The sequence below is a fragment of the Podarcis muralis genome, chromosome 3 (assembly GCF_964188315.1).
Source record: "Podarcis muralis chromosome 3, rPodMur119.hap1.1, whole genome shotgun sequence".
Lineage (NCBI taxonomy): Eukaryota > Metazoa > Chordata > Lepidosauria > Squamata > Lacertidae > Podarcis > Podarcis muralis.
The window spans coordinates 86,768,817-86,794,991 of NC_135657.1; the positions used below are offsets into that span (position 1 = coordinate 86,768,817).

At 44.1% G+C, this 26,175-nt stretch overlaps 1 protein-coding gene across 1 annotated transcript in view; it reads left to right on the forward strand.

Annotated features, from left to right (window-relative positions):
• The window catches only part of LOC114593851 (protein eyes shut homolog), a 466,323-nt gene that overhangs the window by 77,074 nt on the left and 363,074 nt on the right, over positions 1-26,175 (forward strand). Inside the window, exons 9-11 of the mRNA XM_028722673.2 lie at positions 9,132-9,228; positions 9,550-9,657; positions 10,522-10,667. Coding sequence (XP_028578506.2) covers positions 9,132-9,228; positions 9,550-9,657; positions 10,522-10,667 — 351 coding nt within the window. The remainder of the gene's footprint in view (positions 1-9,131; positions 9,229-9,549; positions 9,658-10,521; positions 10,668-26,175) is intronic.

Genomic DNA, 26,175 nt, shown 5'->3' on the forward strand with positions numbered 1-26,175 from the left:
ACAGTGTGAGCATAAAGTTTGGTGCAAGACATTTCCCAGTCCTACCAACACTCGGTGGTGTGTACATTAGGCCGCCGGTGCCAAATGAGCTGCATTCTATTCTGAACCTTCATCCGGCATCCAAAATAGTCAATGATCAATCAGGATAATAGTGGGGACCGGTCAGAGGCTTCAGACTGGCAAAGGGGAAGCTGCTAACCTGAGAGACAAGAACAACATGGTTTGGTTGCTGTATGCTTTCATTGCATGTGACTACATGGCTCGTGGATTCCATGGTTCCATTGCAAATGCCCCCCCCCCCGGCTTTGGCAGTAATATGGAGCACAGGGATCATGGTGTGATGATTATAAAGGCCTTTTTGAATACAGTCATACCTCATGTTACAGACACTTCAGGTTGCGTTTTTTTGGGGGGGTTACGGACGCGCCGAAACCTGGAAGTACCGGAATGGGTTACTTCCGGGTTTCAGCAGTTGTGCATGCCCAGAAGCACAGTGCAGTGATTTGCAGTGCTGGTGGGGAATACCCCATTTTAACATTAGGAATAAAACTCTAGGTACTTCAAGAGGTATTTGGGGCTTTTCTCTGAGAAATGCAGTATGTGATAACGTGAGTGGTATTTTGTCTTCTGCCAATGCTTTGCAAGCAGTAACCTGCTATTTATTCTTTGCTATTGATTAGGTAAATATTTACATGCAGCGGTTCACAAGGTTGGTGTAAATTCAGTAGGCAGTTCCTGTTTACTCAACAGAAAAGGCTGCAAGGTCAAACCATCAGAAACGCCAGACTGAAAATATCCCAGAGTTTCCTCTGAGCAATATGCGACTTTGCTGGGAAATGTGAAAAAGCCACCTTTGTAAATAAATAAAAAAAGAAGTGTTGTTCTCCAGGGCTGTATCAGATCATTTCCATGCACTATTGATTTATAATTTGTATCCCTAGCTAGACTGATTTGCATGACCACCAGCAGCAAGCAGTTGCATTTAAATGTGCCTATTATTCTAGTACACATGCTACTAAATATCATTACCATAGCAATACATTAGCACTAAATGTATATTTGTTAGGCGCCCAATTAATATGCCAATTTACAAAACAGCTTGCTGAAAAATAAAAATCATTCTGTTTTATAACTTAAATGAGTGAACTTTCTTTCTAGCCCAATACATGAACGAGCATTTACATTATGATGCTTTTTGAAGATTTACTTTGTGCAAATACTTTGAAAGCTGCAAATTGATTGCAGTTGATGATGTTAATTTGTAATAATGTTGCTAACATTTTAAAAATGTGTTAAACGGCTTTAAGTAGCAGATAGAGACTTTTTTGAAAAGAGAGAGAAAATGCCCAGTCAGTTCTCATTTCTTTTTGCTAGATCACATTAAATTAACCTGAAACTTGGCTCTAGCTGGCTGGCCTCTTCCTAATTTCTGCATTCACCCAAGCGATCAGTAGTATTTTCCTTTAGGAATCTAAGGTCGCTTCCAGATTACCTGTTTATGAAGCGTTCATCTTGATTTGTTTGCTCAAAGTTTGCAGGGAGTGTTGATGACTGTTGAACATTCATTCTGATATGTTTTGAGGAGGTTATATGATGTTGCATCAAGCAGTTGTTACTGTACATTTGCCAGTGCATTTTCCTGTCACTTTCCTTATTGCAAAAAGTTCTAATTCATCCAGAAATCTGAGGTGGGACAATCACTGTCTTTTCCAGCACTGAGAACTGGATGCTGTGGATTAAAGGAAACACTCTTAGAGAACAGTTCCTTGTAAGTGTCCTCAGGGTAGCTTGGTGTGATCCAGTCTCTCAATGGTACAACGATACTGGAAAGTGGGGCTGCATTCCCTTAAGCCTTTTCATGTTTGTTTGTTTTCTTCTTTTTCTTTCTAAAAAAACCTCATTGAAGTAAATAGGAAAATAACATACCATTGAGATCTGCATCCTGATTTCCGATGCCTGTGTTCAAGTCTTCATTCTGTGGGGCCCAGAGATGGAGCAGTAAATGTAACAAGTGCCTTTGTCTAAAGAGGAATGTGTGCCATGGGTTGCTGATAAAATAGCAAGAAGTAAATCTGCCATATTTTCCAAAGTTGCAGAGAACGAAATCTATTAGATAATATATATTGCTTTTCTCTGTGTGTGTTTGTATCAGAGATTGCATGCCTCCATGATAAGAATGGCATTACTTAGTTTTATATTGTTCAGAAATAGATTTTAGAAGGCCCACTTTAGATGAAAAGAACCTGAAGGAATGTCATTTCATGCTGAAGTACTGACTTAGTACTGGAGATTATCTCCCTATGTTTGCTACTTAGTAACAATAAAGCACACTACCCTGAACTTTGAATGCTCTTTTGTCAATATGTTTTAGCTTCTCTGGCCCAGTCTCAGCTCTTTTTTTAGTTAGACCAGCATCTTCCAAGATAAATTATTAGATCTCCAGCAGCTTTTTATGCTGCTGGAACTGATTCAGACAACTCTGAAAATGGCAGAGTAGCAGCAAGAATGTGATTGCATGGGATGAGTATCACAGGACTTCACTAGTTGTTAGAGCAGAGATGGGGAACCTCTGACCCTCCAGATGTTGTTGAACCCGACTACAGCGATAGGAGCTGTAGTTCAACAACATCTGGAGGCCACAAGTTCCTCCTGCCTGGTCTAGAGCTGTCTTAATGAATGAGGTATCCAACATTGATATCAAGTTTAATTAAGTGCTGGATTTATTATTTGGCACTTTATCAAACCACTAGTGTGGCAAAAGAAATTGCAGGATCTTCTTTTAAAAATGCAAGAGCCACTGCACAAATGCAATTAATATCACAGCAAAAGGGCTCCACTTGGAGTTGTATTATTGATGAATCACATGGTCAGGTGACAGAACTCACTATCCTCAGTACATATTGTAAAAGCCATGCTTAACATTTCCTTTAAATAATCAAAGTGAGATCTAATGAAACTCTTTTTGCTTGCTCCCAAATAAGTCCAAATGACTGATTACTACTGTCAGGGAACTGCCATCGGAAGGACAGGAGGTGGAAAGGCTCACTGAGGTTGAGAGAGACGTAGCAGCTGAAGAGGGAACCAGTAGGGGGAGAGAAGGGACTCCAAGGGAAAGTGAGTCGGAGGGATGGCTCAGAGACACTTCCAGCGAAAACAGTGGGGAGGTCTCAAGACCTCCTATAGGGACACCCACTCCTCGCCGGAAACTGTCACGCCGAGAGTCCAGAAGACGTGTTTCCGTTAAGGAGCTTTTATGTTGGAAGAGATTCCGAAAGCGACCACTTTCGGATTCTGCTAGCGACTGACGCAGCCATGCCGGAGGGGCTCCGTCGCAGGCAGAGGTTTGAGAACTTGACCAAACTCTGAGGGACTTGCATTTTACGCACAAGCAGCTCATTATCCCATCACAGCAATCCGAAAGTCTCTGTAAGCAGCTTGTGCAGGGAAAGGCATCATGAGCAACCCAGCCGAAACCGGAGGTGCAGGAGGAGCTGGAGCCGGTCCAAACCTGGAAGAAAGGTACAGGGTGTTGGAGGTCCAGCTAGCGCTGCAAACGGCACGGCTCGAGGAGAGGAGGGCTCAGGATGCAGAAAAGGGAAAAACCACCCCGTTCGCCAGAAAGGTGCCAGGATTGGTGCAGAAGTTTGGGGGGGATCCCAGGAACTATCATGCCATTAGAACAGAGATGCAATATGCTCTCAATCTGCAGTTTGATGACTTCCCCGACGAGGAGTCGCGTGTGGCTTTTGTGATTGGCCATCTCGAAGCGGGGGCGAAAGACTGGGTCAGGCCCCTGATGGCAGTGAATAATGAGATCCTAAAGGATACGCGGAAGTTTTTTCGCGCCATGGACCTGATGTTTTCCAGCGACATTGAGCAGGGAGTGGTGCGAAGGCAGTTAATGGCTTGCAAACAGGGGAGCCGATCTGTCCGTGAGTACTGGACTGAGTTTACCATGCTGATCCATAAGTTGGGGTGGGATCTATCGGCGGAACCCATCCAAATGCTTTTCGAAGAAGGGCTTTCTTCGGCGGTGAAAGACGAACTTTCCCGGGCGCCCAGGGCGGAGTCTATGGACCAGCTGACCAAATCCGCGCTGACCATAGGAGCACGCCAGGAGGCGAGGGCTTTGGAAAAGCGGGAAGGGAAAGGGGAACGTTGGAGGGATTTCCGCATTCCAGACATTCCAGAGCCACCTTTCCCGCCGGCAGAGCCGATGGAAATTGGAACAGCGCGGGCGCGCGCAGTTTCAAATCCCAGTGAAGGGCGGAAGAAGGAGGGGAAGAGCGCCAAGAAATGTTATCTCTGCCAACAGCCAGGTCACTTTGCCAGAGTCTGCCCACAAAGAAAGGAATGGCAAGGGATGGCGGGAGCTGTTGGGGAAAAAGAGGAGGGAGGCAAGGAGCAAGTAAAAGCCAACGCCTGGCTGCCACCGTCGGGGCACAGCAGCCAGGCCAAAGAGCAGTGAAAGTGCCCACGCCGGAACCTCCAAGACCTGCTTTAGTGATAGAGGTGTTACTAGAGCTGCCAAACGGACACCCACGAAAGATCAAGGCGCTTTTGGATTCAGGCAGCTCCTGTAATTTCATGAGTAAGGAGTTTGCAGCTGAGCACCAGATACAGACTATCCCTTTAAGTAACCCCTTGCAGGTGACCACGATTGACGGCAGAGAGCTGTTGGGAGGAGAAGTTAGCCAACAGACTGTCCCGATGATAATGAGGGTGGCAAGGCACACCGAACGGATAGCGTTTAATGTGGCCACCTTGGGAGGAGCTCCCATTATTTTGGGGATGAGCTGGCTGGCGCTACACGATCCGCTAGTGGGCTGGCATCAGAGGGTGGTCTCCTTTGGGTCAGCGCATTGCCTAGAACACTGCAAAGAGGGGAAGGTTCCGGGAGGAGCCAGAGTCACCCTAGCCGGGATGGAAGTAACGGATAAAGGGAAGGTGCCCCCGCAATACGCAGATCTGAGCAACGTATTCAGCGAAAGGGAAGCAGACAAACTGCCGCCGCATAGACCCTTTGACTGTCAAATCAATCTACTCCCTGGGGCCCAACTCCCAGTGAGCAAGCTGTACGCCATGTCAGACAGGGAGATGCAGGAGTTGAGGGAGTTCATTGACAAAAACCTGAAACGAGGTTTCATCAGAGAGTCCCGAGCGGTGGGGGGCAGCCCAGTGTTTTTTGTGGACAAAAAAAAACACAGATAAGCCGAGGCTTGTAGTGGACTTTAGGGCCCTGAATGCAGTGTCGGAACCCCTGGCTTTCCCTATGCCCCGAATCGATGACATTTTGACTAGGGTGAGGAAGGGAAAGATTTTTACAAAACTGGACCTGCGGGGGGCGTACAACCTGATACGAATAAGGAAGGGGGATGAATGGAAGACCACCATGTTCACCCCTTTGGGAGCCTTTGAATATCTCGTTATGCCCTTCGGTCTGCAAGCAGGCTCGGCGTGTTTTCAAGCCTTTATGAACCATGTGCTGGGACCTTTGCTCTACAAGAATTGTGTGGCCTTTTTAGACGACGTGTTGGTATATTCGGAGAATGAGGAGCAGCATGTGAGGGACGTTCGAGAAGTGTTGGGCAGGCTGCAAGCCAACCAGCTGTGGGTGAAACTGGAGAAGTGTCAGTTTCATACCAAGGAGGTGGAATTCCTGGGGTACCGCTTGTCAGACAAGGGATTGGCCATGGATCCAGGCAAGGTCCAAGCGGTACTGGAATGGAAAACACCGAAGACCAAGAAGGATGTGCAAAGATTCCTGGGGTTTGGGAACTTTTATCGGAAGTTCATCAAGAACTTTGCCCACTTGACGGCTCCCATCACTGACTGCCTCAGCAGCAAGAAGAAATTTGTTTGGACGGCGGAGGCGGAGCGAGCATTTGAAGAACTGAAAAGGGCATTCGCCTCGGAAGAGCAACTTCTGCATGTGGATTTACAAAAACCCATGAGAGTGGAAACCGATGCGTCAGACCGGGCGGTAGGGGCGGTGCTTCTTCAACCGGGGAGGAGTACGTCGGAGTGGAGACCGTGTGCCTTCTTCTCGCGGAAGCTGAATAAATCCGAGAGGAACTACACGGTGTATGACCGGGAACTACTCGCCATTCACGAAGCGTTCCAGAGGTGGAGACATTTATTAATTGGGGCACAACATAAGGTGCAAGTGTGCACCAACCACAAGAATTTAGAGTATTGGAGAACGGCTCGAGTGCTCAACCAACGACAAGTGAGATGGGCACAGGAGTTCTCCAAATTCCACTTTGAAATTCGTTATGTGCCAGGCCCAGAAAACGTCAGGGCGGACGCTCTCTCTCGTAAACCTGAGTATTTGGAGGGGGAGGGGGCAATCGAAGAGAGACATGTCATCCCTGAGGACCGCTGGGTGTGTGGGGCGGCGCTGGTGGGGCAACGAGAACTGGTAGAGGAAACGGAAAATGATGAATATGCCCAGGATAAGCTCAGAGGTCTCAGGGGGGAGGGCGAGAGCCCCGGGGGTTTTGAGGAAAGAAATGGGGCATTGTATTACAAAGGGGCACTGTATATACCCGAAGGTGAATTGAGGGGGAGAGTACTCAAGCAGTTGCACGATAGCCCCACAGCGGGAAATTTTGGGCAACACAAGACCATGTGGTTGGTTACCAGGGAATTTTGGTGGCCCAAGGTGAGGGAAGATGTAAGGGAGTTGGAAGAGGGAATTGACTCCGATGACGAGGAGTACCGGGAGACCAGGGACAGCAACAAGTGGAGGGAAGTGTTCGAGACTTCGGAAGATGAGGGAGGTTCTTTCAGGGGTTTTGCCTCCTCACCGCCCATAGAGGAGGGGACGGGAGGGGGTGAAGGGGGCCCTGGAGGGGAGGTGGATGTCAGGGAACTGCCATCGGAAGGACAGGAGGTGGAAAGGCTCACTGAGGTTGAGAGAGACGTAGCAGCTGAAGAGGGAACCAGTAGGGGGAGAGAAGGGACTCCAAGGGAAAGTGAGTCGGAGGGATGGCTCAGAGACACTTCCAGCGAAAACAGTGGGGAGGTCTCAAGACCTCCTATAGGGACACCCACTCCTCGCCGGAAACTGTCACACCGAGAGTCCAGAAGACGTGTTTCCGTTAAGGAGCTTTTATGTTGGAAGAGATTCCGAAAGCGACCACTTTCGGATTCTGCTAGCGACTGACGCAGCCATGCCGGAGGGGCTCCGTCGCAGGCAGAGGTTTGAGAACTTGACCAAACTCTGAGGGACTTGCATTTTACGCACAAGCAGCTCATTATCCCATCACAACTACTACAGCATAGCTGGGTCCCATGTTTCCCCCCCAGTAATGTCTAGAAAGAAGAACCTTGTGGGACCTATGTGGTTCCTTCTCATCCCAGTTTCCTGGGGCTAGCGAAACAGGCAGTGGAAGCATTTCCCCAACCCAAGCTATGATTACTCTTTGCAGATGTTGCTGAAGTGGCATAGGATCCAGGAATCGAAACAGATCCCCCACTTCTCCAGTAATGCGTAGTGATGGGACTTGTCACATAGCAGCACTTAAACAGAGCAGAAGTTGTAAGAAAAACATTCCTCTAGAGTGGATGCAGCAAAGCCCAACAGTGTATATAGGCTGAAGCCCTTCTCCAAGTTGCAACAAAGGAGAGAGCTTTCTGGGTAGTTGTGGAATGCCCTCTCTAAAGTGGTGTGTGTGGTTCAAACGTTCCATCTCCCCGCACATTGTAATTTATTTGGTGCCTTAGCCTAGTGTATGTTTTTATCTGTTGTCTTATATTACTGCTAGCTGTTGGCATCCATCTGTCTCAAGAGACGATGGAGCGTGCCTCCGGGAGTGAAGTCAAACTGCTGTGTTAGCAGCACCAAAGTGACCTCAGCAAGGTGCAAGCCTGGGCTGCCCAGTCAACAAGACCTCCCTGTTGGCCTTGCAATATGTTTGGCACCAGCTTGGCTGCAGGAATTGCTGGAAGTATGGAATACAAAGTGCTATCCTACTACCGTCTTGGGGGCTTCACTTCAGATTTGTGTCGGGTTTGCTCCCTGTGTAGACTTTGCTCCTTAGCCTTATGTTCTCCTGAAGATATCCTGCAAGGCAGTGGAGGTTTAAGATCAGACTTTTCCTTCTTCTAGATGGACTACCTTCCCAGCTTGACAAGCCCCATTTCCCCCTCACTTCCCTCTACAGCACATGCAGAAACCAGCATCTTGACTGTTGGACCCAATATTGGTCTTTTCTGCTCAATCCGCCGAAGCCTGTCTTCACATGCAAGGGAAGTCCTTAACTCACTGAGGGTTTGAGACCCATCATCTATCCTCACCTGGTTTAGCTGGTCAGTCAATGCTGTTTACTGGGGTGTGGCTGCTGCCACATGCTGACAGCTTCTAGGAACCACAGGTGAGAGCTAAGTGCAGTGTGGGGACCAAAGGTTGACAAGCTACCCCAGAAGGAGCAGAACTTGTCCTCCTACAAGAGGTGCTACTCCTCCCCTAACACCCCATACACCCAATTATTGCTAATATTATGGTTTTATTGTGTATCTTAATATTTCATGATATGTATTTATTATATATACTTAACACTTCTACTCTGGAATTATATTGTATGAGGGGTGGTATACCAATGTTCTGAATATATAAATGTTTTGAATAGGTAAATATAAAGCCCGAGCCTTCTGAAGATGAATGTGTCATCTATTAAAAGCTTATGGCATCCATTTCAAGCTACTGTCCCTTGTGATGTTTAAGAGGAAATGGGTTATGGAGCGGAGGAAGAGAAATTTTGTTTGGTCACTACTGAAATGATAGATTAAAACTTGTCATGCAGTGGATTTGCCTTGCGTTTTGAGATAGTATAGCATCCCTCTTTTTGATGAAGCATTTCCAAGCTTTTAAACCCAGCTCAATTCCCCAGTAGAGTTAACCAGATGCTCATTTCTTGCATTCAGTCCTATTTGTGCCTCTGTGCTCAAGCATTATTAGATTCTTCGAGGGGAAGCATTGCCCATTAGGTTTGAAGGATAAAAAATGCTTCGAGTGTTTTCAAGTTCCATTTGGAAGGCATTCACCTGGGCCTTTGTTATCACTGATCCTGACATTCAAACTGACTAGCCGAAATCACTGATCCATACCTGTTTCATCTATCTTTCAGGATTTGAAGGTGCTTACTGTGAAATTGACAACAATGAATGCATCTCCAGCCCGTGTAAGAATCAAGGTCACTGTGTGGATGGGGTTAACGGTTACAGGTGAGGAAAAACAGCCCAAGGGAATGAAGTTGCTAGATTTGACTTGGGAATGCTTTCAGACAATGGATTGGAGCTCATGTGATTTTAGGTGATTTGTGGATAATGTTGTTGCTGCTGAATTATCCAGTGCGTGACTGTGATCATTATAATCAAGCGCTCTGCCACAAGACCTTCCCAACTTGTCTATTTTCTAAAATGGTGCGCCAACCAAGGAAATATGAACAAATATTATGCTTCCCCACACACAACCATTTCATTCTCTTTCTTTATTTGGATGTTAACGATTCTTTGTAGCTCACTAGATGTCATTCTTCTCTCCAGGTGCTTCTGCAGAGATGGCTTTTCTGGGACATGGTGTGAAGTGGAGATTAATGAGTGTGCCTCAAATCCCTGTGCAAACAGTGGAACATGCATAGATCTTATAAACAGGTTTGTGAGTGAATCAAGTTTTTTTAAAATAGAATAAAAATTGTTCTGCTTTTCAATTGACTGTTGATGTAGAACTGCATGAACAAAAATAGGTAGGAAGCTAGATTCACCTTTCACTACATACTTAAAGTCTGGCTTTATAAAGGGATTGTAGTAAGAGGTGTACAATCTCTGGTGCTAGGCAGCCCTTAAATTTCCAAAGCGCTCTGCAAGTAAGAATGGAAGGAGAATCAGGAATTGGGCAGGTCCAATCCAATAGAGCTTTTCCCACATTGGAATTTCTGAGCCGCTTGTGAATGATGCAAATTTATATTGAAAAGTATGTATATCATATGTATAATATGCATAAGAGTCAAGCTCTCTGTGTTACTTATAAGATTATGCTACATACAGAATATAATTTAAATAAGTATTACTACAAAATACAAAATTAATACCAAAGTTGTAGAAATCTTTTTATGTTGTTACTTTAGGACATCTAGAATCTATATTCCTATAATATACATGCAATATTATACACATAATAGTGCATATAATACTAGTAAGAGCTGTTACAATCAGCCCAGGACAGAAAAGCACAGATACTTCATGCATTCCTTTTCAGGACCATACTCACTCTGCCTAGCAATGTGTTATCTAAATATTATAGCTCCTATGAATATTGGATGTGGAGTGAGTGCTTTTAGAAATGAATTCTGTGGTGGTGGTGGGGAATCAAAAATGTGGAGGGGGATATCATTGTGATTATTTTGATGTGGATATGGTACGCATCACACTTAGATATAATGGGCAGCTTGATCTAGTATAAAAGTGATATTGTTCATTGCTCTCCACTGAAGTTATTCCTCATCCGCATCATAATAGGTTCCTTTGCCACTGCCCAACTGGTTACTATGGGTCGCTCTGTGAGCTGGATGTGGATGAATGTGAAATTATTCCTTGCTTGCATGGAGGAAGCTGCTTCAACAAGCCTGGCGGCTATCAATGTGTCTGTGCTCCTGGTTTCACAGGTATAGTGCATTTGGAGAACGCTGTGGAAGCAAAGCAAAACCACACTGTAACATCTTGAGAATTGTATTGGCGTAAACAAGGTTTGCCACTACATCAAGGATGAGCAAAAGAGGTCACAAGCATATTGGAATACAAATCAATGTTTACCCTAGTGATTGTTGGATCTGCATCTTGTTAAGTACCTCTGGACCTTATTTACGTCATTTCTGATTTATTGGTTCCTTACCAATCCAGATATTTAGCTGAATTACATTAAAAGAGAGGTTACACAGAGCAGAGCAAAAATCAATATTGTGTGAATTCAGCCAAGAAAAAATAATTATTAGTATAGCTACTGAATAAGTTTTGCAAATACATATATCACAGCCTCCTTTTCAGTTGTGTCAGTTTTTATCACAGTCACAGTTCAGATACCTAGTGAATCAACATAAATCCTGGCACATGTAAAATAAATAATTTAGAATCTAGCATTTCAAAACAACAACATTCCTTTACATTGGAATTGCTAATTACTGAACATTTGACTTCCTTAAAATGGACTATTGAAAATTTTGATCGTGTAGTGATCTTTAAATTTACACCCAGAATTAATGAATTATTTACTGAGATTCACAAATGCATCATAGTAATAACTTAAGTGTTCATATATAATGGATCGTATATAATCAATGGTTTAGAAATAATTACTACAAATGCATATAAAATAGTGCAGTTAATATACAATGAAAATAGTACAAGCATAGCATCATCGCAAAGAGACCAAGGTCATTCCCCTGCTTAAATGTTGCCTCTACCATTAACTCACCATGAGGCCTTCAACAAGCTACTTAGATCTTCCACCTCTTGTCTCAGTCCCAAGGGGTTCTTCCCATGTTGACCAGAGCTTTACAAACACTGTGCCTGGGCTTGACTCCAGTGAAGCTCTGACTTCAGACTCAAGTCTCTTCTCACAGGTCTGAAGTCATAATGAAAGTGCTTGGAGAGAGAGCAGACCAAGGGCTGCTCACTCTCAGGAGCAAAGGGGAAGTTGTCCTTTCTACACCCAGCCAGTGCAGACTATGTGCTGGTCTTCATCAGTGCCCTCTTCACTTTAATGTTCTCAGTGTTACCTGCATTGCATTGAGGCTGGCAAACAGCACAGGGGGAATTGTGAGGAAACTGGTTCCGGGGTAGTACATATATTTTGCATTCTAAAGGTTCAATATTTGACATTTCCAGGTAGGCCTTGGAAATACTTCCTACCTGAAACCCCTGAGAGCTGCTGCTGGACTGTGTAGACAGTGCTGAGCTAAATGGGCCAATGGTTTGGCTCAATACTGTGTAATGCAGCATCCTATGTTCCCTTGTGTGGAGAATTGTTGTTGTTGTTGTTGTTGTTGTTGTTGTTGTTGTTGTTGTTGTCAAGGGGAATGGAACCGGAGAGCCAAAATAGGTTAGGCAAGGCTGGTTGGGACTAGAGAAAGCAGACTGGGCCAGGTTCAGAATTTGACCACGTGGCTTCAGGTCAGGATCTAGGCCTTAGTTTTAATGCTTCCACCAGGACATAGTATTGAGGGAGTGTTCTAACTCTTTCAATTGAAAATACACATTTCTGTTACAAGTAACAGAATTTACCATGCTGTACATCCATTGATCCACACACAGCCCACTCGCCATTGTGCAGCCTTAATCAGCACAAAGGCAATTATTATCATTATCATTACCCCATCCATCTGACAGGGTTGCTCCAGCCACTCTGGGTGGCTTCCAACATATATAAAAATATAAAAAGATGCAACACATTAAAAAATGTCCCTATATCAGATTTCAAGGAGCTAAGTAATTATACAACATTTAGATGTCATCTAAAGGTTGTATAGTTACTTAGATCCTTGACATCTGATGGGAGGGCATTCCACAGGGCGGGTGCCACTATCAAGAAGGCCCTCTGTCTGGTTCCCTGTAACTTACTTTTTGTCATGAGGGAACTGCCAGAAGGTCCTCAGTGCTTCATCTCAGTTTCTGGGCTAAATGACGGGGGTGGAGATGCTGCTTCAGGTATCGTACCTCCTATTGGGTTTGGTATATGGCAGTTAGTATATAAGTTAAAGAATGTGGTATTCAGCTTAGTGGGTCTATTCAGATCTGTTCTAATTGCATGTGTACTAACTATTAATCATATGACAGAGGCATATGTGATTTCTTTGTGTTTGAATTCATTTTTGGGTCTGTTAACCATATTGTTTTGATAAGGTTTCTAGCCAGTTCCCTTTTTGATTGCCACTGTAAGTATTCGTTCCTAAACAGCAGTTGATGTTGTTATTGAGTTCTAGTTTTTATTGCTTGTAACAAATTATGTAAAGCTTGTTATACCCAGAATGCAAAATGTTCTCATTTGCCTGCCTGGAAAAAAAAGAAAAGAAAAACTATTTGAAGTAAGTTATAAGCTATCAGCCTGCGAGCAGAGGTGAGTTCACAATTCCCATCATGCAGCAGGCTGACGTTTGGCGTTGGATACAATTTATCGACTGCTTGAAAATTTGAGAAACATGTATTTTTAGAAATGTACTATATAGCTATGATGATACATGACTACTTTCTGTGTTTTATTGGCTTTATGTCACCTAATTCATAGGAAACGAAAACATATTGTTTGCGAGAGTGCCAACCTTCTCCGTTTTGGATAATGAAAAAGACAATTTAAAAAGTCAATATGTCAGCAGTTTAAAGGCACTGAATTTATGGGGATATAACCAGGCAATATATTTAGCTGATTAAAAAGCAAATACATTTCCAACTGCCTTGTCCCATATACAGTGTGTGTGTGTGTGTGTGTGTGTGAAGTGTTACATGTTGCCATAAAACCATAAACAATTCAGGACAGTCGTTTATACCCTTGCTTTGCATGCCTGTTGACTAGCATGTCTCATTCAATGTGCAAAGCCCCGAATCTTCCTCCTCTAGGGCAGTGTTTCCCAAATGTTTTTGGGCAACGGCACACCTGTTTACTGAAAAAAAATCTCGCGGCACACCACCATTAAAGCCCCGCCCCGTGACGTCAGCGCGCAGCGTCACGCCGGGAGGGACGCACAAAAGTGAAAGTTTTTTCCCTCCCCCTTGCTGGGGAACCTCCAAGCTTTGGGGGTGGGAGGAGGCAGCAGAGCGAGGGACTGAGGGACGGCGGCAACTGAGGCGGCGGCGGCTGAGGCAGAGCTGGGAAGGGGGTTTCCAGGGGACACGGCAGCTCCTCGAAAGGCTTCTCTCAGCTGCGCTCAATCCGCCTCGGAGAGGATTTCCCCTCCGGTCCCATGCGTTCGTTTGGGGCATCGCTCCGGCTGCTCCCTCTCCCGCCGCGCAGGAGCGATGCCTCTCTCTGGCTTTCCCTCCGCGCAGGCTGAGGGAGGGAGGGAGGGGCACGTGTGACCCGTCTCTGCTGGGAGACCAAACCCAGCGAGGCAGAGTCGCGCGGAGGCGCCCAGGCAGCGCTTCCGGCTGCGAGGAGGAGCGCCAGGCAACAGCAGGAGGCGCGGCCTCTCCTCGCCGCCGCCGCCCCGCCTCTCGCCGCCCGACTCGCCCGCCTCCCTCCAGGCATCTCGCGGCACACGAGGCAACGTCTCACGGCACACTCGTGTGCCGCGGAACACCGGTTGGGAAACACTGCTCTAGGGGCAGGAGCATTGGGGGCAGGGCTGATGGGGGTGGGCCTGCTCCCCTCTACGCACACTCATTCCTCATTTCCTGAAGGAGTCTCTGGATACGTTCCTTGTGGCCAGTTCTTTTGCTGCATAGAGTCATGGGGAAAAGACAGCACACCCTCTTTGAATTCTGTGGTTTTTACATATGAAGACATAATAACAATCATCTGTTCCTTAGCAGGTCTTAAAATAAGGTAAATACAACCTCAGATGAACAACAACACATGATATATTACACTGTGTCATGAGTAGAAATAAAGCCAAAATGCAAAAACCATGTGTGAAAAACTAAGTACACCTTATGATCCGATAGCTTGTAGAACCACCTTTAGCAGCAATAGCATGAAGCAATTGTTTCCTGTAGGACTTTATCAATCTCTCACGTCGTTGTAGATGAATTTGGGCCCACTCTTTTTTGTAACGTTGCTTCAGTTCATTGAAATTTGCTGGCATTTGTTTATGCACAGCTCTCTTGCACAACCCAATGTTGCATGACCCAATTTTAGTCAAGCTTCAGCTGTTGGGCAGATGACCACACATTTGACTGTAGAATACTTTGGTATACAGAGGAGTTTGTGGGTGAATCAATGACCACCAGGTTCCCAGGTCCTGTGGCTGCAAAACAAGCCCAAATCATCACCCTTCCACCACTGTACTTGACAGCTGGTATGAGGTGCTTGTGCTGATATGCTGTGTTTGGTTTTTGCTAAACATGGCTGTGAATTATGGCCAAACGTTTCCACTTTGGTCTCATCTGTCCAAAGGGCACTGTTCCAGAAGTCTTGTGCTTTGTTCAGGTGCAACTTTGCAAACCAAAGCCATGCTGCCGTGTTCTTTTTAGAGAGACGAGGCTTTCTCCTGGAATCCCTTCCAAACAAACCATATTTGTTCAGTCTTTTTCTAATTGTACTGTCATGAACTTTAACATTTAACATGGTAACTGGGGCCTGTAGAGCCTGAGATGTAACACTTGGGGTTTTGTTGCAGTTTCTCTGAGCATTGCACGGTCTGACCTTGGGGTGAATTTTCTGGGACGACCACTCCTGAGAAGATTGGCAACTGTCTTGAATGTTTTCCATTTTTAAATCATCTTTCTCACTGTAGAATGATGGACTTAAAATTGGTTGGAGATAGCCTTAGAACCCAGTTTCATGGGCAGCAGCACTTGCTTCTCTAAAAGCATTGTCGTCTTTCCTCCTTGGCATTGTGTTAAAACACACCTGAATTCTCCAGACCAGCAAACTGCTACAACTTCAGCTTTTATAGAGGTGGGCACACTTGCTGATTATCAGTTAAGCAAAGGCATTTGATTAGCAGCCCCTGTCTGTTACTTAACCTCTTAATTTCTATGGAACAACCAAGGGTGTAGTTAGTTTTTCACATATGATTTCTCCATCTTGGCTTTATTTCTGTTAAATAAATCATGACACGGTATAATATGTCATGTGGTGTTGTTCATTTACCTAATTTTAAGGCCTGCAAGTGATTCCTATTATGTCCTGATATGTAAAAGCACAGAATTCAAAGAGGGTGCATTTTATTTTTGTCATGACTGTACATTGCTAAAGTTGATGGTGCAAAAGTTGCAATTAGTAAAGTTGCACCTTGTTAGTAAAGATGACACCTAGACTGCCTCTCTTTAAATGTTACTATCTGTAAAAGCTTTAAAGCAAGAAAAGTGCATATCTATGCCCTTTCAGAAGGGAAAGGGCATATTGTTTACTATCCATACCCATAATTAAGACAGTCATCTATGATTGTTTAGTCAAGTGTGCTTTGGTTACCTGCCAAGACTAATCAAATACATTGAAAGTGATTAAGACTCTAACTTAAATCCACAAACCCACATAAAGTTTTGTGATGGAGATTAATCCTACAGTGCATAGTCACAGTGGGGAGTCATTCTTGATGTGAAAAAGTTTCTTCCCGGTGCACGTAGGTATCCAAAGTATAATCCTTATCTGCATTATTCCATATTTCTGGAGCTCAAAAGAGACACAGTGTCTTTAAGTGTGCATTGCAGAGCTTATTTCCCTTATCAGCTCATCATAATGATTTCACAGTGGTTATATGCTAATGGTTTTCTCCAGCTTATTGTGGGCTGTTATATTCCAGGACAGGAAAACTATTTGACAAAGGAGGGAAGTGACAACAAGAATGAGAAGTAGTTTCAGAGAAAAGTCAGATTTAGAGTAATGAGTCAAAAATGGAAGTACAATTTAGACAAAGTCATTTCCTTCATTGCTGGATATCAGTGCACATGTGGGTCTAGCTCTTTTAAATGAGGATGTGTTCCATGAAAGACCACTTAACAGTCTCAGTAACCAAGCTCTGTAACCAACCAAGAACATAGCATTAGAAGAGCTTTACTGGGGCTGAGCAACGTCTGTCTAACAGTCCAGCCTACCTCCAGGGTTGGCCAACCAGATGCATCTGGGCCACCTTCAAGTAGGACAGGGAAGGTGAACCTGTAGCCTTCCAGCTGCTGATGGACTACAGCTCCCACCATTCCTGAGTATGAGCCATGCTGGCTGGGGCTGATGGGAGTTGGAGTTCAACAGGCTTCCCATAGCAGAAGTAGAACAGAAAGGCAACAGGACTCCCCTGTTCTTTGTCCCCAGCACCTAGAGCACAAACTGGACATAAAGACTGTGCTCTTGCAATACGGTTCTGCATATGCAAGCGGATTCCTTATTGTTGGCCACAGAGAGGACAATACTGTTGCATTCTAATGCTATTATTCCATCTATTGTGTCTATACTATATCCATGTGGCTCAGGATGGTTTTCAGGGAGTATAACAAAATACGACTGAAAGGCAAAAGTCATGCCAGGAACAGGGGATAAACTGTTTTTAAGTGGTGTTTTAGTATAAGCAAAATGTTAATGATATACCCAAAGACCGTTTTGTTAATTGAAGTTGCTGTTTCTTAGGGTTCTATCTCAGCTTGTTTTTTGTCTTTCTCAAGGAAAGTTACTTTTTCTTACTGGCTCGTTATCAGTCTATATCCTAATTGATATAAATTCATATTCAGTGTGGTAAGGTAGAATAAGTTGCTCTTGTGCTGTCTGGCAAATACAAGGGGGATGAATGTCATGTTAATAATATGCTGTTCTATTCCATTCAAAAACGTAGGACCAAATTTATTCAGAAACTGATACACACAATATTTTATTATGTATTTCTACTGCACTGGATTTGTTCATTATTGATGCAGTTTTAACACTCAGGGAAGTGAACACAGGAACTTGGCGGAATTGCTTCTGAGCCTACATTGGACATCAAGAATTGGGCTGCTGTAATGCAATCAGGCAAAGGAGGCCACACACCTGATCACCAGTATTGTTATATCATGTTTCACAGGACACTGATGACTTCTGACAACCTAGGAATAATGTAAACCTTAAGAGAGCATGCATTCTTTCTTTGGAATACTGCTGTTTCAGGAGGATATTATGAAGAATAGATGAACAGTTTTAGCAGGGCATGTATTGCTGAAGTGACGTTGGGTACCTATTGACCACTTTGCCAGTTGGCCTATGTAATGTTCTGCTACTGTCCAAAGAAATAGACCCTGAGGTCTGTTCCAGGAAAGTGTTATTGCAGAATGATGAAATTCCTTTTAGATATTAATCATACCTGCAGTGTAATATCTTTCATTCCATAGATCACAGTAATTTCTATTCCCTGTCATGGATCAAACCTGATTCTATTTTGTCTTTGTCACTGAACAAGAGATTGAATTGCAGTCTTTATTTTCCCATTTCTTCTGTCCATAAACCACCCTCTTGGCTTATTACTCCATCATGATCTCTGAATTTTTAGAAACCTTGCACGACTGTCTCCAGAATTTGACTCAACTGTCGCAGGAGCTGTCTCTAAATCAACTCGCTAGAAGGTGTTAAACTGCAGTGGCATCACAAATAATGCCTTGGTGTGCTTGGATGTGCTTCTAGTAACGGCACTAAATTTGCCTTCATTTGCCACCCGTGGGGCCCTGAAGCCTCCAAACTAGCTCAAAAGAAGAAGGCTTTTCAGTTGCATTTATCTGGATCCTGACATATATCTGTTTTCATACGTTGACAAATGGAGATGGGGTTGCTGAAATTCACTTCAGCAAATCAATGTCCACCGTATTTTGGACATTTAGTATAAATCCCTTTATTTAAAATGGGTCACTATTCTGTAACTTGCGTTCTTAAAATACAGTAATTATTGCCATTCAGCCTTGAACACATCCAGTCTGGGTATTGCTTTTTCCAAATGAAATTTATTTGCCATTTCTAGTTTTCCCCTGTGAATGTTGCTCCTAGACTACTCACTCACCCTCATGTCACTGTGCTAATCATTCACGACATCTTCTGCTTTAGGCCCACCTGCTTTCCTTTCAGTCAGCTGGAGCTAAATCTCTTCCCCAACCCGATTTAGCACACAAAAGACGACAACGAGGCTTTTATTATGGCAGTTGCATCTCACTCCTGGCTGTACGTGAGGGTTCCGGTTACGCTATGGAAAGCACGCAGACATAAGACTAGTCATTGTGAAAAGGATAACACCGTCAAATCTCAGTGCCTGATATCTGTAAGCAGAAGTGTGCTGCTCTTCTGAATTTCTAATTGTGAGGCTTGCTTCTTGGGGCTTGACAAGGTTATTTTTGACACTCTGGTGATTCACCATTTCCAGCAGACTGAGTAACCACCACTAGAAGTGTGGGCCTGGTTATACATTGTGACTAACAAGAAAGGCATGAATTCATGTAGCACCAAATTAGACATGAAATACTGTAATGCTGACAACCTGTAACCTTTACAGAGTGCCAGCTGTCATGCCGTTTAGAGCATGGCTTGTTCAGAAGGAACATCTCGCCCCTCTTGTCAAATTTGATCCTCTTTCCCCCACCCCTCTTAATATTAAAGAGGGTGGGCATAACTAGCTCACAGGGCTTCCCATTACATGTGGCATTTTCACTGAGGGAAGGAATGTATGCTACAGTGCTGATACCAATGTGTGGCTATTGTTTTTAACACTTGATTGGAAGCCGCCCAGAGTGGCTGGGGAAACAGCCAGATGGGCGGGGTATAAATAATAAATTATTATTATTATTATTATTATTATTATTATTATTATTATTATTATTATCATTATTATCATCATCATCATCATCATCATCATTATAATGTGTTTGCAGTTTGCTGCAATCCATCCATAATGGCATGCCTAATCAGTGCCCTAGCGGGAAATGTGGACCCGCCCGCCCACCCATCATGCAAGGCAACTGCATCGCTCTTATCACAACAAATGAGCCCTTGTTTCTCTTTTTTGCACTAAGCTCAGTGACAAAATGTTCTGTCGACAAATTCTTCTGGCATTTCTGAAGTTTGGTCTCCTGCTATCAGTGGGCTATTGTCAGGAGTGCGTGCAGGAGCCAGGCCCTGTGACCGGTAGGGCTTCCCTAAGTTTGTTCTGAAGAGGCAAGGTGAGGCTTCACAGGTGAGGCCGATTGGTAACTCACAGCACCTGGTGGCAAGAGCCGGGAAGGGATGTAAGGTCAGCATTTCCCTTTGGCTCTTTGCCACCACAACACGTTTCCTACCTTGCTGCGTTTGGCTTCTTGACTCCTTGCTTCCTGATTCTCAGACCCTTTTCTTCTTGACTCCTTGCTTCCTGATCCTCAGACCCTTGGCTTCTTGACTCCTGGTTTTCTGACCCTCGGACCCTTGGCTTCCTGACTCCTGGCTTCCAGACTCTCGTTCCTGCTCCCACCCCGCCGTCTTGCCCCGGTCCTGACGTCCTCCGCCAGGACTTTGACCTCCTGTAAACCAGACCGTGACAGCTATATATATAGTAACCAAGTTTGGACACTCCTGATTCCATATTCTTATGTTAGCTTCATTGTCACATCCGGCCATCTGCAATAATCTCTTTACTTGCAAAATGCCTGTCATAATGACAGTGGGAGAAAGGCCCTTGATATGCCACGTAAAGCACATTGCAGTAATCCAGTCTAGATACCAAAGTGGTGCCCCATAGCTATTTTCAGGAAATGACCTTGGAAATAGGACTGGAACCACTGGAACACAATGGCCCCAACCTCCACCTCCTTGAAGATGCTCCAGAAGGATACCATGGTCAAGAGTACTAAAAGCCACTGAGAAAGCAAGGAGGACAAGCAGGGCCAGACACCCCTTCTCTTTCTCCTGATAAAATATAATCCACTAGGGTGACTAAGGCAGTTTTAGTGCTGTGGCCAGACCTGAAGGCAAACTGGAATGGATCCATTTAATGAGTTTCTTCCAAGCATGCCTGAAGCTGGACAGCCACCAGCTTCTTGAGCACCATGTCTCACTAGGCTACCCTGTCCCACTCCCTGGTCACCCAGGCATAGGTATAACATTCAAATATACACATAACACTCATTGCTCATTGAATGGTATGGTGGCACTGCGATCCAAACCCTAGCCAGCAAAATGAAAGACTTAAGAGAGAATTTGCAGCCCTGACACTCATGCAAGGTGAGGAGGAAGGGAGGAGCAGGAAAATTTCTGACCCAGCCTAGGTCTAGTGCAGCACCGGTTCTGGTCTCATCAAGTTGTAGCAATGGAGTCGGCTCAGGGCTTCTTGCCGACTGCCTTGAAGGGGTAGAGAGAGGATCACACCTGCAGGTGAAATAATGTTCTGTACTAGACTCCACAGGTGGATGGGCTGGGTGGAGGAGTGACTACAGCCTAGCATGAAGGGGAGTTGGCTAGCAGCCTCAGTTTTCAGATTTTGAGAGGAAATTGATTGTGCTAGTTGAATTTATCATATATCCATTGTGGATTGTCTAGGGGTGCAACAGGCACATTCAGTAGCTGGAACAGGAAGATGTCATCTTACTTCCACCCTGATATGTAGGAAGAAGTTAGAGGAGAGTATTGCCTAAACCACTAGGTGGACAAGTTCAGTAGCTCTCGTTAGTTGATTATAACAGTTTCTTTAAAAAAATGGTTCAGCTGCTTTCTTTAGCATAGCAGTGCCTCTAAACCTCCAGAACTTCCATGCAAGTTGCTAAAAGAGAGTTTTCCTATAGTTCTTCTGTAACATCCTATTACAAAATAGGTAAACAACACTGAGACGTATTATTATTTTGCTGCAAAATGAGCATATTCTAGCGAATACGTAAATTGGATGTAATTTAGTATAATGATGAGTTTTCTGAAGATCATTTCCCTGATTGCTGAGTTAATCATGTCCCTTTTCATAATCTTAGTAAATTGGGGTGGCGAGATTTTGGTGAAAACACCTGGGCATCTCTCACATAAAATGTATGTATTCCTATAGGGGGGGAACTCCTATAGCAAGAACAATGTATATTGATGATGTATAAAAAGGGGGGCCACACTCAGCATGGTATAGCTATTACTGTCATTGTCATTGTCATAATTTATTAGAAAAGAAAAGTTTTTAAAAGTGATTTGACAAGATAAGAACAGAACAAACAAAAACAGTTTTAAACCAGTTTTTTTTTAAATGAACATTTCAAAATACACAAAATGCTCATCCTGTGACATTTCTAATTGGGGAATGTCAAAAAAGGGTAAAGGACCCCTGACAGTTAAGTCCAGTCGCAGACAACTCGGGTTGTGGCGCTCATCTCGCTTTACAGGCCGAGGGAGCCAGCGTTTGTCCGCAGTTTTTCCAGGCCATGTGGCCAGCATGACTAAGCCACTTCCGGCGCAATGGAACACCGAAATCAGAGCAGTGCACGGAAACACCATTTACTTTCCCACTGGAGTGGTACCTATTTATCTACTTTTTGTCTACCACCCCCTTAAAGATGAGCATCACAGTAGGAGGCAACTTGATTACCAAAGCCCGAGTAGACTAAAAGGTCTTAGCCTGGCCCTTAAAGATTGACAATGGCACCAAGAACATCTCCCTTGAGAGAGCACTTCACAGACAAGGAGCAACCACTGAAGAGACCTATTCTTGTGTGGTCAACCTCCACACCTCCCACGGGTGGGGCACATTATATGATTCAGGTGGATTTGTTGAACACTGTTGTTGTTTTCCTGTTTTCCTGTTTTGGTTGCTTAGCAAGTATGAGAGCACATCTACATGCTGCTGCATCAGCAAAGGAGCACGCAGAACACGTGTGGCAGCAACAAATATTAGGAAAGCAAATGTTGAGGCAGGAGAAGAATAAAGGTGAAGACAGGTTTCCTGCTAATGGCTGAAAGTAGTCATCTTATGTGATTGCCAAAGGAATGCTGTGCTTTCATTTGTATAACAGACCCCCAATGGAACTCCCCCTCTTCCTCTCCTGCCACCTGCCAGTCCCCTGTGCAAATAGCCTCGAAATTTTTTCCAACAGGGTTAGGAAACCCTCCTGAGCAGATTGTGGGGCATTCATGTGCTAAGGGGAAGGAGAAGTCCAATCAAATGAGTGGAAATCTGCTTGTGCAATGTTGGATACACTCCTGTGTCTTTTAGTGTGTGGCTTTAACTAAAAAGATTTTTAAAAATTGGCAAACCTACTTAATTTTGCCTAGTTTTGCAATGGACCTTTTCAACCAAAAGTTACTTTGCAATAAATACCCCCAGCCCAAAAAAAGTGCATAAAAGGCATATACAAGTGAATATAGTATTTTTAAAACATGTATTACGGTTTTTTAGCTGTGGCAAAATGTACTGCCAAGTAAATGTGCTTAGAGTTGTGCTGTACTTTTTTAAAAATAATAATAATGCATGATTCCCCCCAACATATGGCTTATGCATATGATATCTAATAAATTAGATAAAGTTGATGAAAAACAAGCAATGAACATGCCGTATAATTGCTATAGTATACCGGTAAATTGTAAGGTCAAGTTCTGGCTCCCTCAGATTAAGTAAAGGTAAAGGGACCCCTGACCATTAGGTCCAGTTGTGGCTGACTCTGGGGTTGCAGTGCTCATCTCGCTTTATTGGCCGAGGGAGCCGGCGTACAGCTTCCAGGTCATGTGGCCAGCATGACTAGGTTGCTTCTGGCGAACCAGAGCAGTGCATGGAAACTCCGTTTACCTTCCCACCGGAGCAGTACCTATTTATCTACTTGCACTTTGACATGCTTTCGAACTGCTAGGTTGGCAGGAGCAGGGACCAAGCAATGGGAGCTCACCCCGTCACGGGGATTCGAACCGCCGACCTTCTGATCGGCAAGTCCTAGGCTCTGTGGTTTAACCCACAGTGCCACCCACGTCCCCTCTCAGATTAAGTGACATCAAATCTAAAACTCACTGGCTGGAACTCTTAAAGAGGCCAAGTGTCTAATTCATTAGCCAATTAGTAAAGGCCAGGGAAAAGTCAAGTATTTGTACATCAAATATGTGTATTCTGCACCATAGGCAACCAACAGACATCTCAAACAACTAATCAGGAGTGTACCTTTCAGCTCCCCCCGCTGAAGTGGAGTGATTACATTTTCTGCCAAATTAGGCCTCTGATGTGTCTTCAGATGACACTAAATATGCTTATGAACTTGTATGCCGAAGTAGTTACCAGCGCATAGGGAACCCAAATCTGTTGCTCAGTCCATTGCTTCTGCTCTGGATATTAAAGAAAAGACTACCTTTAATGCTAAAGCAGATTGCAGCAGCTGAGCATGAAGTTATATCAGTAAATTCTCATGAAAACGTAATGCACATTGTTCTGGATGCACAGCTATTAGGAGACAAGGAACAAAATGAGCATTGATTGGACGCCACCACGAAGGTCCTCTGTTTATCATCCATACACTTCCCACTGCTTAGGGAATTATTCTGAAAATGTCAATCTGTGTAGTCAAGGTTACCACCTAAAGGCTAAAGCATAATGCTATGCATGTGCAGGAAATAAAAGGAGGCTAATTGTTTCCAAGGGCCTCTAAACACAACAGAGCACATAAGTCGGTTAGGCCTATTCTGTCTCTGGTAGATTGTCAGCACTCCGTGGTTATGTGATTATATGCTAATGGTCAAGCAACTGACCCTTAAAAGCAGATCAAAGAAGAAATGAGCAAGCCCATTCACTATCATTTCAGGACAACGACTTACATTAAAAACAAAACAAAACAAACCATGTTGCATTTTCTGTGGGAGGTTGTCCTTGAAACTGAGAGCTGTGTGCAAATGTAACATGATCAGTATGTTGCTCTGCTTGTTACTGTATAGTTTTCAAAAGAAAAAACCCCACACGCAGACAAGCAATTCTATCAGTATTGTTAATTTTGTGGTCTTCTTCACTTAGTGAGCCCAACAATGCTGCCTGAGGCTTACTAGATGCATTTAAGACATATGCCTGGTTCAGCAAACGCCATTGCCATGTGTTCTGGCACTCGTCGCAGTGTCCCGTTGCACCAGAAGCAGTTTCATCATTCTGGCCACATGACTCAGAAAGCTTTCTATGGACAAACGGCTGGTTCCCTCAGCCTGAAGTGAGATGAGCATTGCACCTCATAGTAGCCTTTGACTGGACGTAACCATCCAGGGGTCCTTTATCTTTACCTAAAAATTACAGTTGCTGTGGCCAGGCATGCCAACTCTAGTGAGCTGATGTGTCTCCAACCCCCTCAGTCTTTGTTGGAAAGGGGCTAGGCCCCCTCAATGTTGAGGTGGCCCAGCACATATATGCAACATCACGTGTGGTGAGCGTTGCATGTGCAGCTGGCTCCTCCAGAGCGGTCAGCCTTCTCCAGACAACACAGTGTCACACACGCCACACGCTGGGTCCCCTCAATCTGGCACCTCTGACTGAAGCTCTAGGCAATGTCTATCAAGGTGGGTTGTGTTGTTTTTTTACTGTCAGTAGCTCCAGACAAACCTTGCCAGGTCACAAACTTCCTGACAGCCTGCATACACTCGTAATGCAATTTTATGGAGGCTACAGAGTGATTGATGAACTGAACCTCTATGCGCCATTATCACCCAAGACATGGTGATATTAAAAGCCCAACACCTATGTTGCCATACGTCCAAGGGGATATTGAGTCACCGGTGAAGAATTTCAGATGTGAGGCTTAGCAGTTATATGACAGACCAGTATTTTGTTTTTGAGAATATGCTGAGAGAGATATTACTGAGCTCTTGTCTGTTGAATCAACAAACAAACAAACAAACAAACAAAAAACAGCTTTGGGAAGTATGCTTATTGTCATCCTTGTGAGCCTTTAATTGTGCTGACTTTATGATAATACTAACAAATGCCACTTTGTACAAGATGACATTTCATACAGAGAAGTAATTTCTTTGTTGGTGTTTGCATAAATCTGGCATGTAAAATCTTGTGTAACAAATGCACAAAAGTCTATTTTGCAATTTGCAGGATAACCTCACTCTCCTGGTATTTTAAGCACAGGTGCAAATATAATCCAACCATAATTCAGTACCTTCTTATTTTGTAAGTCCTGGTGAATTTCAGTGGAACATTTTCAGTGGAAGAGTTTTGAGCACATCTGTGGGAGTTTGCTGATCTTTGTCTGGGTTGTGCCTTTTCGTAGTTTCCACTCAGCCTTGTGTAAAAAGAGGTGAGGGACAACCAAAGAACTTGACTAATAGTTCTTACCCACCAAATACAAATATCTAGATAATCTTGACATATTAGAGATATCCTCTTTTATTTTAATGCTGCACACCATGGGTGCTGGAAATAAAAGTTTGCAAGAGAATACATCAAAAAGTTTCTTGAAGTGATAAGGATCACATTGTTCATACCACCACTTTTCAGATTAAAGGACAAATCTAGCCCTAAGATGCTCCATAGGCAGTATTTGACATTTAACTTAAATCAATGTTTAAAAAATTATCACCCTATGTGAACCGAACTCTGTTGAATGCAA